The 14,764-nt window shown below is 57.7% G+C and overlaps 1 protein-coding gene across 1 annotated transcript; it reads left to right on the top strand.

Moving 5' to 3' along the window:
• The first annotated feature begins 3,406 nt into the window (after nucleotides 1-3,406).
• Nucleotides 3,407-11,446, top strand: TMEM240 (transmembrane protein 240). The gene is made up of 4 exons (XM_035557688.1): nucleotides 3,407-3,463; nucleotides 3,694-3,800; nucleotides 9,967-10,175; nucleotides 11,298-11,446. Exons 1-4 carry the CDS (start codon nucleotides 3,407-3,409, stop codon nucleotides 11,444-11,446), a joined length of 522 nt encoding a protein of 173 aa, XP_035413581.1.
• Nucleotides 11,447-14,764: the final 3,318 nt, after the last annotated feature.

Raw genomic sequence — 14,764 nt, forward strand, 5'->3', positions numbered from 1 at the left:
CAGCTGGTGGCTTCGCCGCACGTGGTGCTGGTGGTGCTGGTGGGCTCCTCCCTGCCTTGCAGGTGCGGTGTTGCTCCTCACGATGAGCATCCATGCCGAATGATAGTCCATTTGCAGAGGTGGCTCTAAAATGCAAATTCCTCCCAGTTCCTCCCCCGTTCGTAAATGCAGAAATTATGCTTTGTCAGCATCTCTCTCGCTTTCTTGACTTTCTGCAGCAGGCCATATTGATTGAAGAGCTGTTCCTACTGAAGCGTGGTCACAAGATTTTGCTCTCCTGCTTCCGTGAAGCTGCTGCTGCTTCGTGTGTGGGCAGGTCCTCGCCAAGAGCTCCCTGAGTTTCCACCTCTCGCCTCTCAGCCCCTTGCAGATCCTACCTGCAGGGCACGGAGCGGTGGGGCCCTGGTTGCCAAGTTTCTAGTCTGTTTTTCCTTCTCACAAGTTACTTTTGGGTTTGTGTCTGTCTTTTTCAAAGAACTTCATAATATTCATAGACGTTCTTTCCATCAGAGCCATCGGCATGTCTTTCAAGCAGGTTCATGTAAGTAAAAAATGATACAAGAGCCTTCAGACCGTGTTGGGTGGAGGAGAGCGCTCTTCCCTCGGTTCCGGCCCTGCTGGATCTGCCTGTGCAGACATCGATGAGCCTCACAAGGTAGCCCCAGTGCGGCAGCCCAATGAATTTGTTGCTGGGCAGATTATCCAGCTTCAACGTTTATTTCTCGTGCATGTCAGAGCTTAGGAGAGGGTATCAAGGAAACAAGCATGGGTGCTTGTACCAGCACGGGGGCACTGGCGAGAGCAGGGGAACAGAATAGCCTGGAGTGCGGGGAGAGGAGGACAGCGAGCGTGTTCTTACACAGGAGAAGAAATTAAAAAGGAAAAAAAGAAATGCTGGCTCTCATTGTGCATGTCCTGACCCGTGTGAGCTCCACGGCAGCAGCCCGAGGTCTGTGCTGCTCCCAGAAGGAAAGCTGGGGATCCCCCAGCACGGCTGGTGGAAGCACGCCTGGGCTGTGCTCACAGGGCGACAAACGGGAGGAGGTTCCCAGGCAGGTCTCTGCTCTTATCCATCCCCAGCCAGCACTGCTGGGGTTCAAAAGATGTTTAATAAGTAAAAAGAGCCAGGTCTGCTGTACGTCCCCAAGCACTGAGAGGTAAGGAGGCTGGGTGGAAGATACAGCAGGTTGGCTTCATGCAAGGGGAGAGGTGGCCAAACTTTGGGCTTTGTTTTCGAAAACAAGCAGCTTACTTCTAGCTATATTAAAGCGATCAGGAAGAAGTTTAACAAACCCCCCGTAAACCGTTCTGGTGGCTGTCCAAGCATCTCAGCCCTCACGTGAAAAAAGAGCATCTTCACTCGGGAGGTGCAAGGCCGCGTGGCTGGAGGAGGCGGCAGCAGCGCAGCGTGTCGCGCCAGCTGCCGGAGGACGAAGCGGGGAGAGGAGAAGGAACGTCTGACCCTCCCCGGTGCCATAGCTCGTCACCTCGAGCATGATGACTGGAGGTCATAAAGACCAGGAGCGTTTCACAAAGTTGAGATCTGTTCCCACATTCTGCGATTGCGTCCAGCTGCTACTGTAAAGCCGCACGTTGTCTCTACGCCTCTGCTCGCGGCCAGCTGCCTTCCCTCTGCATTCCCTCCACGGCGTGCTGGTGGCCAAAGCCAGCGCCCAGCTCAGCGCCCGGTGAAGGCAGCTCGGGGCAGGGGACTGCAGGGGACCCCGAGAGGCCGCGTGTGCCGGTGGCCGAGGTGCCCCCAGCCTCGCTGCTCCTTCGCGCGAGGAGCCCGGCTCGTCAAACGCTTCCCACGGGTGGGTTCGTTAAAAAAAAAAAAAAAAATACCTGCAATGCAATCTGTGCTCTAATTTGAGGACACCATTTAGTGATTTTAATTGTGTGACAGTATTTTGGTATTTTCAATACCCGGTAGTAGGTTAATGACTGTTCCTTGAAGAATGGAGTTTATGTAACACAAGTCATTACATAAGGAGGCTGATTGTGGCCTGAGGAGCAGAAGGAAAACAAATGGGCAAGAATGCGCAGCCTGGCAGAAGCAAACTCTAGGTTTTTGGCCCTGGGAAGCCCACAGGAGCGGTACTGGGGCCCCAGCAAGGTGAAGCCAGCCTTGGGGAAGGCCGAGGAGGTGAGGGCAGCGCACGCCACGACGTGACAGCCACCGAGCGGTGTTAGCGGTGGCCGTAAGCTCTTCCGTTCGTCCAGCCCGCACAGTCCCTGTACAAAACCAACCAAGCAACCCCAAAGTTATTGCCTGGCCACCCCGTTTTTGCCTGGAAGAGCCTACCCGCGGCCTGCGTCGCGCTGCCCAAAACACGGCCGGGCGAGATAACGCCATGGGAGACCGCGGAGCGCGACCTCCTGCCCGCACCTCGGATGCCAGGTTTGATGGAGGGGACGAGTCCCTCACGTTCCTTCTCCTCCTGCCAGGGCAGCGAGCGGGGCTCTCGCCCCCGCAGCCCCTTGGGGACGAGCACGGGGGGTTCCCTGCGGAGCCCCCGGCCCCGGGAGCCCCCGAGGAAGACCCAGGGGGGCTCGGAGCGGGGCTGCTCCTCCGGGGGGAACCAGAGGGGGGACACCCGGCGAGGGTAGGGCCGCAGCAGCCGCCGCTCGCCGCCGATGAGCGGCTCGGGGAGCAGAAGCCTCCCCGCCGAGGTAAAGGCCGGGGCTGGGTGCGTCCCCCCCCCGCAGCATCCCCTCCCTGGGGGCTTCCAGCGGGGGCTTGGGGAGGGAAGGGGAAGACGCGTTGCTTAGCGGTGCTGTTTTCCTTTTATTTCCACTCCCCCCCCCCCTTTTTTTTTTTTTTCTTCCCCCCATTTATTATTATCATTATTTATTTATTTTTTTTTTGCGCCGATCGGGAGGGGTTGCTTTTGGGGAGGGTCGGGGAAGAGGATGCAATGAGGCTCCCCCGGACTGGGTGATTTTTGCAGCTTGCCTCCTCCTCCCCCAGCCTCCCCCCGGCTCCGGCTGGCTGGCTCTCCAGTTGCTGCATGAAGGGCTGTGCTTGTGCCCGCTCCCGGAGCCGTGGCGCACCTCCCTCGGCTGCGCGGGGGAAGCGGATTTGGGATTCTTATTATCCTCAGCCTTATTATTATCATTTATTTTTGCCTGTCCCGTTCGTCCTAGGAAAAAAAAAATAATCAAGATAATAATAATAAAAATATATATATAATAATAATAATAAAAAAGGAAAAGCAATCGGGCAGGGCGAGGGAGCCCCGGGGGAGTGGGGGGTGTGCGGGGGGCTCCCCGCAGCCCCGCCGCCCCCCGCTGCACCGCAGCGAGCGCGATGCACCCCGGGCTGCGCGCTGCGGAATAGCGCGGCCGCCGCTCGCCCTCCGCGGGCTGGGGGCGGACGGACCCGACCTCCGGCAATTCCCCCTTGATGTCCATGAATGCAAACACCATGATTTTCATGATCCTGGGCGCCTCTATCGTTATGGTAAGAGATTTCGCTTCTTTCCCTCCCCTCCATTCCGCCCCCCCCCCCCCCCAGCCCCGCGCTGTCCCTCAGCCTGTGCACCTCCGCGCGTGTGTGCATGTGTGCGTGCCCCGTTACACACCCCGGCTCTTTTCTTTATGACTGCTTCAGTCTCTGGCAATCAAACTGGAGTCAATGTTTTATTCCATCATCCAGAGTTGACCAGATGCCTTGGTTATGGGCTCTTACAGGCAATAGCTTGCTTGATGGACATGAATGCGTTGCTGGACAGATTTCACAATTACATCCTACCGCATCTCAGAGGGGAAGACCGAGTTTGTCACTGCAACTGTGGAAGGTAAGTGGCCCGCGGCCGCTCTCCCACCTGGCCCCATCCCCTTCCCACCCCGACACCCCGGGCAGGCGCGGGGAGGTGGTGGCCAGCGGCAGGGCGCCGGCTGCCTGGGCTCCCATGTTTGCATTCCGGCCGTGTCTCACCTTCCCCGGCAGCTCCTGCATGCTCATGGGGGGGGGGGGGGGGGGGGGCTTGTTTGTTTTTCTGGAAGAAGAGTTTCCTGCGGGCCTGGAAGCCCGTTTTCCTTTGTGTGCCTGCGTGTGTACAGGCGTCTGCCAGCCCTTGGAAAGTGAGTAACTTCGATTTAACGCTTGGTGTTTTGCCTTGGGTGCCGCTGGGCCGCGTCGCTTCTTGGGGGGGGGGGTTTGCGGGGCCTGGGGGGATCGGGGTGCAGAGAGCCCCCAGGCTCTGTGTCCCGGAGGGAGTGCTGCTGCTGCCTAGGTGTCACTTTGAGGCTCTGTGGTCTTCCTTCAGCTTTGACTCCTCTATGGCTTCTCCCCCGAGAGCTGTGATGGTGCTGGACACAGCGAGGTCTGGTGGCTGGGCCGATCCTGGGAGCATTGGGGCGGCTTCTTGGCTGTGCCCAAGTTTAGGGTTGGATGGATGCCTGACGTGGCTGCTGGGCAATGCTGGAGTCCCCTAAAGTGGCACTGCTTTGTGCCATGGGCGATGCTGAGGTGCTCAGTGGGCTTTGGCTGCTCTGTGTTGGAGCCTGAGCGCTGGGTTTTGGGGAGGCAAATTTTGGTCTTCTCCATAATCCCCGTCCTACACACCTGGAGGCCTCATCCCCGTGCCTGGCTGCCCGCTGCCGGGTGCAGAACCGCCCGTCTGCGTGGCCTGCAGCTGGGCCAGCCCATGGAGAGCCTGGGGGAGCTCCCGGCCACATCCTGCGCCTGCGCTGGGCTCTGGTCCTCTTGGAGCCGCTCTGGAGCCAGCAGCCTCCAGCCCCCCGGGCACCACGTCCCGCCGGCCTCCGCGCTGTGGCGGCCAGAGGCTGGGATGTGCAAAGCTTAACGGAGGGCCGCAGGGTGCTCACCAAAGGTGGCCATCACCTGCGGTTCCTCTGCAGATTCCCGTGGCAGAAGAGCAAGGAAGGGGCGAGCAGCACCTCCAGGGCCACGTGCGGCCGGACCAGAGCGATGTGGGGAGCCCCTAAATCCTGGCTCCTTGGGCACCTCTGTGCTAAAGGCAGTAGGGAAAGCTGTAGACAAAGTCCTCTTCTTTTGGTAGGGATTGCCTTTTTCTTGGGCAGTTTTTTTGGAGTCTTTTTGGTGTTTTTCACTTGTTTAAGAGTTTTTCCTCTGCCTCTTCAGCCCATTTTTCTTTTGGCTTGCCACAGCTGTGCTCAGTGGTGGTGAAAATTGGATGTTGGTAACATACTTCAACATCGCTGGGAGCAGCTGGGCTGTGCCAGGTCTCACTGGTGTGGCTGAGTGTCCCCTGTGCCCACAGCCAAGGAGGTGGCAGGGCCACGGCACTCCTCGACCTGCGTGGCTGCAGAGCTGCTGTTGAGGCAGATAAATTAGCCATGGCACTGTCCCCGGGCGTACTCAGGTCATTTCTTAGAAAGTGTGCAAAACAGCTTCCAAACTGTCAAACACGGAGGCGAAAGGTGGAAGTTTACCAGTTACCTTAGGTGTGCAAGCGATGGCGCAGCCGTCACAACACTCTTGAGCTTGGTGCTTCCTCTGGTTTGCAGGCGGCTGATGCCCAACGCGCCTCGGCCTCTTTGCAGCTGCCCCCGTGCTCTGAGCACAGCGCCCTGTTTACGCAGCCCCAGCCATCAGCTCTGGTCCAGGCGGGGACACATCCCAGAGCACAGCAGCACCAGGGCCTGGCAAAGGGCTCTTACCATGCTGATAATCAAAGGGAGACCTTGGAGGAGGGAGCAGGCACTGCTCGGCGTGCTGCGGGCTCTCTGTCCCACCTCACCCCTGCGAGACCCCAGGGAAAAAGCCCAGGCTTCAGCCCTGGGCCTCCTGTTGATGCTGGGGTTCCCTGGGCTGCCCGAAGCTCAGCGGGCAGGGAGGAACGTTTTGGTGGCTCTGGGCTCGCTGGGGTCACCCGACATGCTGGAGCCTCCTCAGAGGGCTCTCTGGGCTGTGTGAGGGCTGGGGTCCCTGCTGGCAGGCGGGGATCTGCCTTCCCCTGGGCTCTGCCTGGCTGCAAGGGTCCCAAGCGAAAGGAGTGCCTGCTTCTTCCCCCAAATCCCTCTGCCAGCCCTGCCCCATGGGGCACTCATCTCCTGCAGCTGGGGGCCGTGCCTTGGCTGCCCATGTTCCTGAGCACTGGGTGTGCTGGTACAGGGGAGAAGTCCTGGCGTTGAGACTTTTGGGGAAGAAAACCCAGCCCGTCTGAGGGGCTGATCACGGCAGGGCTGGTCTGTGCCACGCACGTCCCCCTGGGGTCAAGTCAGCAGGGCCGCTTCAGGCTGAAGCTGTTTCTCGGCACCTTCTGGCAGCAGCAAGGTGGAACAGTGTTCAGGTGAGGGTGACCCAGCCATGCTGGGTCCTGGTGGGTGCTTTGTAGGGTCAGAGGGGAGCTGAGGCCTCTCGCTGGCTGCAGGAGGTCAGAGGGAGCTCGGGAATCCTGTGAGGTGCCAAGCGTTTGGTGTCTGCCCATGGCTATGGGGCTTGGACACTGCCAGGAGGACCACGAGCTCACGGCCTGCTCTCCTGCCCGGTGCCAGGGACGGGTGGCCAAGGTTGGTGTGGCTGCTGGTCTGTGGTCTGTGGGGTGGTGATGTCCAAAGGGCACCGAAGCAGAGGGCAGAGCCCTGCCGGCTGCTTGCCAAGGGAAGCTGGCGTGATGATGGTGCACGGAGCGAGAGCATCAGCACAGTGTCAGGGCACCTGGTGCTGATGCTGAGCCAGTGCTGAGCACCCACTAGAGGAAGAAGGGGCGAGGGTCGCATCTGAGAGCTGGTCCCGGTGCAGGGAAGTCCCCTCTGTCCCCACAGATCCTCAGGGTGGCCACATCTCCGTGCTGGGGGGTCCCACCTCCTCGGGCTGCACCAGCTCCAGGGCCGCAGAAGCGTGGTGCTGCCCCGCTCCGAACGTGTCTGTCCCAGCCAGGAAAGAAAGGGTCCTCTCTGGAAGCAGGAGGCTGGCAGCGGATCAGGAGCTGGGTGATGTCATGCAAAGGAAAATCACCAAAGGGCGTCCGTGGCGGCCGGGTGAGTTGGGGAGAGCAGACGACACCTGCGTGGAGCTCAGACCCATCGCAGCAGCATGGGGCCTTGGGAGTTCCCTGCCTGGGACAGAGCAGGGACCTCAGGAGCTCGGCCTTGCAGCCTTCTCCTTGCCACCGACCTTCTGGGTGACCTTGGGCGAGTCTGTCCTTCCCGGGCAAAGTCTCCCAAGCAAAACCTGAGCACCAAAACGTGATGTTTTTGCTCTGTTTCGTCCTTTCCCAGCCACTTGAAACAAGTCCTTAGACCTCTCTGTCCCCAGATCCTCTGTGCTGGGAGGCTGGGGGTGCTCCTTGCCTTGCGCTGGAGACCACCAGGCCTCCCCTGGGCTCCCGGGAGCTGCTGCAGGGTGAAGGGTCCCAGGAAGATGCTTTCACCATTGCGGTGGTGCCACCCATGCCACTGCAGACCGGCTTTGCTGGCCGTGCTCTGCGAGGAGCTGGGCTGCTTGGCATGTTTGGGGAGAGGCTGCAAGGTCAGGCAGGGAAGCAGAACGGAGGCTCTGTGCCTCCTGCAGCCCCTGTCACAGCGTGCCTTGGTGGCTGTGCCTCGGGGATGGCCAGAGAGGCAGGTTAAGCCTCATTCCCCCCAAAATCCTGAGCAGCAGTGCTTTTTGAAGGGCTCCAGTGCTGTGCCTGGGCTGCAGCAGGCAGCACGCTCGCAAGGTCACTGGAAGGGACATTAGCGCTTTGGGCAGCTCTGTAGGGAGACGTCCCAGGCAGGCTGGCCACGGCTCTGCTCCGGCACGGCCGCACTCAGGGCTTCGTGCACGGCTTGCCCAGGGGTGGAGGAGCTCTCCCCCATCACGAGGGCTGGGAAGGGGCAGGGAGGCTGCAGCCAGAGCAGATGTGCACAGCCACAGCCACTGCTCCCTGGGTCCAGCAGCTCCAGCTTCTCCCCAGGTGCTGCCTACCTGGGGACGGAGCAGCAAACCCAGTCCCCGTGCTTCAGAAGAGCTGATGCTGGTGACCACCAGCCCCTCCTGCTTCAGAGGGCGATCCCACACAGCTCCTTTCCTGCTCAGTGCTGTCAGTGGCCACACACGGCCGCATTTCTGAGCACAAGGCTTGGCCAGAGGCACCAGCTCCCAGCGCTGCCTCCCTCCCTCCAGCCTCCCTGTCACAACCTCTGCTGGCGTGGACCCCTCCTGCCCGCACCCACGCCGTGCTCAGCTCAGGGGGATGCCTTCCCTGCCTGGAGCTGGCCTCCAGAGCCATCCAGGCCACGTTCCAGTTTCCATTTCCCTCGGTGTGCGGTGGGGACCCTGGACCTCTGTGCTCTATTAATAACTCACTGTGCCAATGCTCCGGTGCCTCCGGATCGCTCCTGCAATGTCCCTGGGGACTGAGCTGCAACAGAGAACTTCTGTAGGGCTGTCCCCCTTCTCCACCCCTCTGAAGTCACTGGGCTTTGGGGACAGAGCCCCCTGCATGGAGAAGGGGACACAAAGGAGTGCCAGGCTCCTGCTGCTGCCTGGTGTCCGGGGCAGGGCTCCCTAGAAAACACCTCAGGCACAGAGAGGGGTCAGCAGCAGGAGTGGGCCCGTGCTTGGTGTGTGAGGGAAGTTTTCTCCTCTCCACCCCAGAGCTGGCTGTGGTAGCGACGCTCTGCATGGGCGGGCTTGTGGCAGCTCTGGGTTGTGACATGGCGTCACAGAGGGGATGCACAGCAGCTCCCGTTGAGACACTCGAGTTCCTGGGCATTTCTAGGAGGCCACACTTGTGGAGGTGCTCACGGACTTGGTCCCCAGGCTGTTTCCCTGCTGCAAGAAGCAAAAGGGAGCAAGCTGAGGACCTGCCAGGTGTCCCTGCTGGTGTGTGAGGCTTGTCTTCCCCTCCTGCACAGCTGCTGGGCCGTGTCCCTGAAGTCAACGGGAGCCCTCCCGTCCATGAACGAGCTCCCTTTTGGGAGCCCTCCCTCACACAGCCTCTGCTCCCTGCCTGGTGAGGGAACATCTAGCTGGGCATCGTGGCCTTCCCCCTGCCTCCTGGCGCCAGGAATGGCCCCAGACCCACAGGCCCTGCTCTGCAGGGAGCCGGTGCCTCTGGCGCAGCCGCTGCGGAGCTGAGGGCTGTTTTCGGTAGGTTCCTCTGAGCAGAGGTTTGTTTGTGTAAATATTTGGACGTTTCTCAGGCGTGATTATCGAGCAACCTGCACCTCATGCATATTCAGAGGCCTCCGGGGATCACCTCCTCTCCCGCGCGCGGTGCCTGCGGGTGCTGCGCTGGGGGTGGCAGGGGGCAGCGCCGGGGTGGGGGGGCTGAGCTGCTGAGCACCCGTCCCTGCGGCAGTGCTGGTGGCACACCCTGTGCAGCACCAGGACGGCTGTGGGGACCCTGTATGTGCTGAGCGACCTGAACGGCTGAGGGAAACCTGCGTCCCCCAGTCACGCAGTGAGGGACCATGAGGCCATCTTGGACCTCACAGATCTCTCTGTCAGGATGAATTTAAGGCTGGCTTTCTGGTGCCTCCTCCATGGCTCCAGTGTTCTCTGCTCTGGTAGGTGGGAGATGTGCTTCTCCTTGTTCTCTGGGCCTGCTGGGACCCCTGCGAGGCCGCGTGTGGTGGCCACATGCTCGGACCCTGTGTGCTGTCAGGAGCGAGGCCTTGCTGACCTCTGCCACTGCGTGGACGCTGCGCTGCCCTCCGTGCCCCTGGGGAGCGACCGCTGCAGCCTTGGGCTGTCCCCAGCATGGTCTGTAGTGTTACAGATGATGAGCTTGGGCACAGGCAGCCTGTGTCAGGAATGCAACATGAGCTCCAGGCTTGGGGATCTGGGCTTTGCTGCTTCGTTTTCTGCCAGTTCTTCTGCTAACATGAGCACAGAGTGCCAGACAGCACTGCTCATCCCAGGGATGTTGGTGGGACAGCAAAGGAGCAGTGTTCAGCCAGCCCCCGGCCACGAAAGGCAGGTTCTGTATGGAAAAACGTACTTTGCTCTTCTCTGATGCTTTTCCCTGTTTCTGTTCCCTGCAACAGGCATCACGTCCATTATGTTATTCCGTATGATGGGGATCAGTCAGTGGTGGACTCCTCGGAGAATTACTTTGTGACTGACAATGTAACGAAGCAAGAGATTGATCTGATGCTGGGACTTTTGCTGGGCTTTTGTATAAGCTGGTTTCTGGTCTGGATGGATGGGGTTCTGCACTACGCGGTGCGAGCCTGGAGAACCAGCCGGCGGTATGGTAAGTGCAGCCCCATGGGCCCTGTAAGGCTGAGATGCTGGGCACCAGCCTCCCGGTGTCTGGTTCTGGTTGATCCTTGTGGGTTTGGCACAGCTGTATCCCATCCCAGCCCTCTCCTGTGGGCAGGAGTGTTTAGGTGGGAGCGGGCACCTGAGGAGCCTGGAGGGCTCTGTGCTGGAAAGCATGAAGCAAAGGGGTGAGTGATGGGGAGCTGCAGGCTGGCAGCCTGTGGTTGTCTGTCTGCACATGTGGGCAGAGTATGTCCAACTTGCACAAAATCTGGATTTTCTTGTGCACACAGTTCGCAGCCAGGCATGTGTGTATGCAGTGGAGCCTCGTGTTGTTTGTAGGAACCTGAGACAAAGTGATGGCAAGGGCAGATGCTTGTGTTGCATCAGGGCCACATCAGCAGAGGTTTCCCCTTCTCCATCACTGTTCCAGATGTGCCAGGTGTTTTCAGCCTTGGCATCCTGAGCCAGCACCCTGAGGATGACCAGCATGTGCAAGCCTTGCTCCCTCAGCCTCCCATCCTGTGGGCTTTTGCTGCTGGAGGGGGAAAAGGCAGAAATGCTATTAAAAATAGTGAATGGCTTGGCATCCTGTTCCGTAATCGGTGTCCCTGTAAATCACACTCTGAGCGAGGGTGTCTGTTAAACTACAACGTAGAGGAGAAGGAGAGTGAGCAGCAGGAAGATTTATCTGTAAAGCTATAAGAAATTCTAATTAGGGAAGCGGACTGACTCTTTCTAAAAACTCCAATCAAAACGATATTAATTTCTCATTAGCCTTCCCTAATCCCTGCTCGAGCAGTTCCTGAAGCGGGGCTGTCTGTGCCACTGGCATTTCCCCAGCCGAAGGCACAGTCCCTGTGTGCCCCGCTGCCTGCCCAGCGCCAGGTCTGGGAGCTGAGTCTCCATCCTTGGAGAGCCTCAAAAGCCACCTGGACGTGGTGCAGAGCAGCCTGCTCCGGGTGGACCTGCTTGAGCAGAGGGTTGGACAGGATGGACTCAAAGGTCCATGCCAACCTCAGCCGTGCTGTGGTTCTGTGAGAGGTCAGGCAGGAGAACGTGGGTCTCAGCGTTCCTGTAATATCTCATCTTCCTTCTCCTTTCTGCCTTCCAGACAATTCCTGGTCTTGGATTCCAAAATTTTGTAACTTAAAGGAGTTCAGAAAACGTCACCACAGGCAGTACGAGGAGGCGACTGGGAACATGGTGCACATCAAACAGAAGCTGTACCATAACGGGCACCCTAGCCCGCGGCACCTCTGAGGAATGCCTTCTCCTCCAGAGACTGCAGTGAGGTTTTAAAGAGGACTTTGCTCTTCTTCCAGGGGAACAGCTCCTAGTTTGCTCCTCTATGGAAGCCAGCCGAGGACATAATTTTATTTATCCATCCTGTGTGTCCCTGCGGCACGCCACGATGCACAACTAAGCCAGTCCTGGATGCTACGCAGCCAAGACATTGCACTGTGTTCCACATTTTATTGTCAGACTTGTGTATATATGTAAAAAGCAGACAAACAAAAACAAACAAACAAACACGAGAAAAGAGATTTGCATTATACTTTCAACCCCCTTTTCCCGGCATTCATGGCTGTCCTGCACATCCAGCTACCCTACGGGGAATGTTGGCCGAGGGTATGGAGGTGGGACAACACGAAGAAGATGCAGTTTCTCATCCGAGAGCTAAAAGTCCCCTGTTTCTTTGGTCCTTTGGTTTGGTTTTGCTCTGCTCTGTTCCTTCGTTTGCTAGAATGGTACCAGGTGTGGATGGGGCCTCCTGCCAGCTAGCTGGGAAGGCAGGGTCCCTTTGCGTTGGCTCGTGCCTCTGAGCATTGCTGTGGGGGAACGAAGTCCTGGGAATATATAATGGAGTTGTTCTTTGCATTGCTGTGTGCTGAAACCTGCCTTAAGCAAGCCAAGAAATCTTCCTACCAGGGGAGCAGCACCATGAGGGGTCAGCCCATTCGACCGGGCTGCTTCACACCACTTTTGTGTTGGTGGCACCTTGCTGGTGTTCCTCTCCAGGGTCAGAGAGGAGCTGATCAGGAGTTGCTCCTGATGGAGAAGTATCTGGACCTGAGTGGCGTTAGACCTGGCCTGCACCCCGAGCCCCCCTCAGCTGCATAAAGCACGTAGCAGCGAGGTGGGCTTGGCTGGAGGAACACAGCGATGCGGGCCCGGAGCCAAACTCACCCACCATGTCAAATGCCCCGGTAACAGCTTAAGTCAAATTATGAGGATGTTCCAACATGTTTTATGCCTTTGCTTCCCCTGGTCGCAGCTTAGGTGCGGGTTTCAGTGTAGTTATCAAGTGTCCTAAACCACTCTCTGCATCCAGAGACCTCCTGAAGAGCTGCCCGAAGGAGGACTGCTGGAGAAAGGCCTCAGGCACCATTGTGGTGGTGTCTGCATCCCGGAGCAGCTGGAATCTGTTGGGGGAGAGGCAAAAATGTACCAGGCAGTGTTGGTGTGGTCCTGCTGCTTGCAGGGGCAGAGGGAGCGAGGAGGGCAGGAGGGAGGGAGAGTCTGGACCCAAGAAGTTCAGGTGGTGGCTCTGCATCCCACTCGTTTCTCCTTTGTTCCTCATTTTGCATTGAGCGGGCTTGTGTTGAAATGAGGAAAACATCCAGAATGAAAGGATGATGAGTGTTGTCAGAAGCTGCTGGTGTGTTCTCTGAATCCCTTGGCTCTTCCAATGGCCTCCTGTTGTTGGTTGCAATGTCGGTGGGGGGAAAAGGGCACAGTGACCCCCGGCTCTCTCCTCCGCTCCCCAGCTTCTCTGCCTTTTTTTTTTTTCTTATGCCCAGGATCAGTTTTATTATTTACAAGCCCCAAAGCTGGCCAAGAGCCACCCACAGCTGCTCTCTGCCATTCCCACCTTTGCTGTTCCAGGTGCCTCTTGTCTCGGCGTCCCAGTTTCTGTCTGGGCCTAACTAGTTGCCCAGTCTGTATTCGTGTCTGTCTGCTTGACCGTCTGTCATTCAGGACTTCCACAACGTCTGCAGTCACCTGTTAGCCCCCAAGGAATGACTTTTTTCCTTATGCAGCTCCTTTCCAAAAGACACAAGGCTTCATGGTACGAGCTTTGTGCGTTTAACCCTAGGGGCGCATCCTGCAGTGGCAGGAGATGCTCACCTCCGTGGGGTGCTGGTGCCAGAGAGCTGGCCAAGCAGCTGCTGCGTTTGCCCTTGTGTGCTGGCACACGTTCAGCTGACAGCAAAATCCGGGCACTGCGTTATCCAACAGGTTCGTGTCACGGACACGTCTTCAGCTCTGAGCTGAAGATGGGGCAAGGTTTTGCAGGGGAGAGAGTTCCATCGTGATAAGGAAAAATGCTAAGTCTTTGGAACAAGTTACGGGGGAAGAAATAAAACCAAACCAAAACGAAAAAATACCTTTAAATAATCTTTCTATCTGGTGCATCCCACAAGAGAGGCTTAAGGCAGTGATCTAAACTCAGACTGCATTGCATGTCTGGCTTTGTGCTGCTGTAGCAACAGACTACAGACTGATATTTCAACTTGTGGTTGAAATATCATTAAATAGGAAACTTACAACTGGAGAGAGTGAAGTGACAGCTCACATTGGTCAAGTCTGATCCACACCAGAATTTCAGAGGAAAAAGATGAGGCTCTGGAAGAGGAAAAAAAAAAAAAAAAAAGTTGTACATGGTGCATTTTCCCGTGGTTTAAGAACAGATTTTTCTAATCTGCTGTGGCTGCAGCTATCACTGTGTGAGCCTCTCTTTTGTTTACATTTAGTCAAAAAACAAAACCAAAAAAATACTCTCAGTGCAATCAGATTTACTGGGAGCAATTCACTGCTCTTAAATCCATTGAAACCAGCCCCCTCATAGATCAGGGTTCAGGACACACGAAAGCAGCGGGGTCACCCTGGGGAGGCCATTGATGCTCCCCCTTAATAAAAAAGGGGCGAAAATGCCTTCCCGTGCAGTAAGGCCAGGCCCTGCTCCTGACCCAAGAGATCTGGTGCATCTTTTGTGCAAGGGCGATCTCGAGCAGCCAGCATGAGGGGCACGAGGAGCTTTGATCCCAGGAAGCTCCTGCAGATGTGATCCTACGGGGCAGGCACCAGCCCGTGCCTGGCGCTGGGACGATCCCCCGAGCAGCTCCTGCTCACTCCGTGCTCGAGACGAGCGCTCCTGTCTCCGTGTCCCCCCGTGTCCTCGTGAGGTGTGAGCCTCGCCAGCGATGTCGACGTCGTGGTCTCTCGTTCCTCTGCCCCCGTGAGGTCGCTACCGTGAAGTCTGCTGTTGCTCCGTCTCCTTTCCCCGTGCATGTGTTCGTTTTGCTTTCGTCTGGGTGTGGGGGTGTTTTCCCCTTGTTTAATTGTCTGAGGTGTACTAGTGTTGACTTGTTTGTCGTTCTCTTGCCTCTGATCCAGTTCTTCAAGAAACAAAAAACAGACCGAAACAACAACAACAACAAACCAAAACCCAGCAACAACCCCAAACGAAAAGGGTTCAGCCAGGGAGAAAAGCGACTTTGGCATCAGGGAGCTGGCACAACAAGGTCAGGACGTGCGCGCCACGTCCCAGCACTCGTCCGCCAGATGCTTTGAGGG

Source organism: Cygnus atratus, chromosome 21 (genome assembly GCF_013377495.2).
Source record: "Cygnus atratus isolate AKBS03 ecotype Queensland, Australia chromosome 21, CAtr_DNAZoo_HiC_assembly, whole genome shotgun sequence".
NCBI classification, from domain to species: Eukaryota; Metazoa; Chordata; class Aves; order Anseriformes; family Anatidae; genus Cygnus; species Cygnus atratus.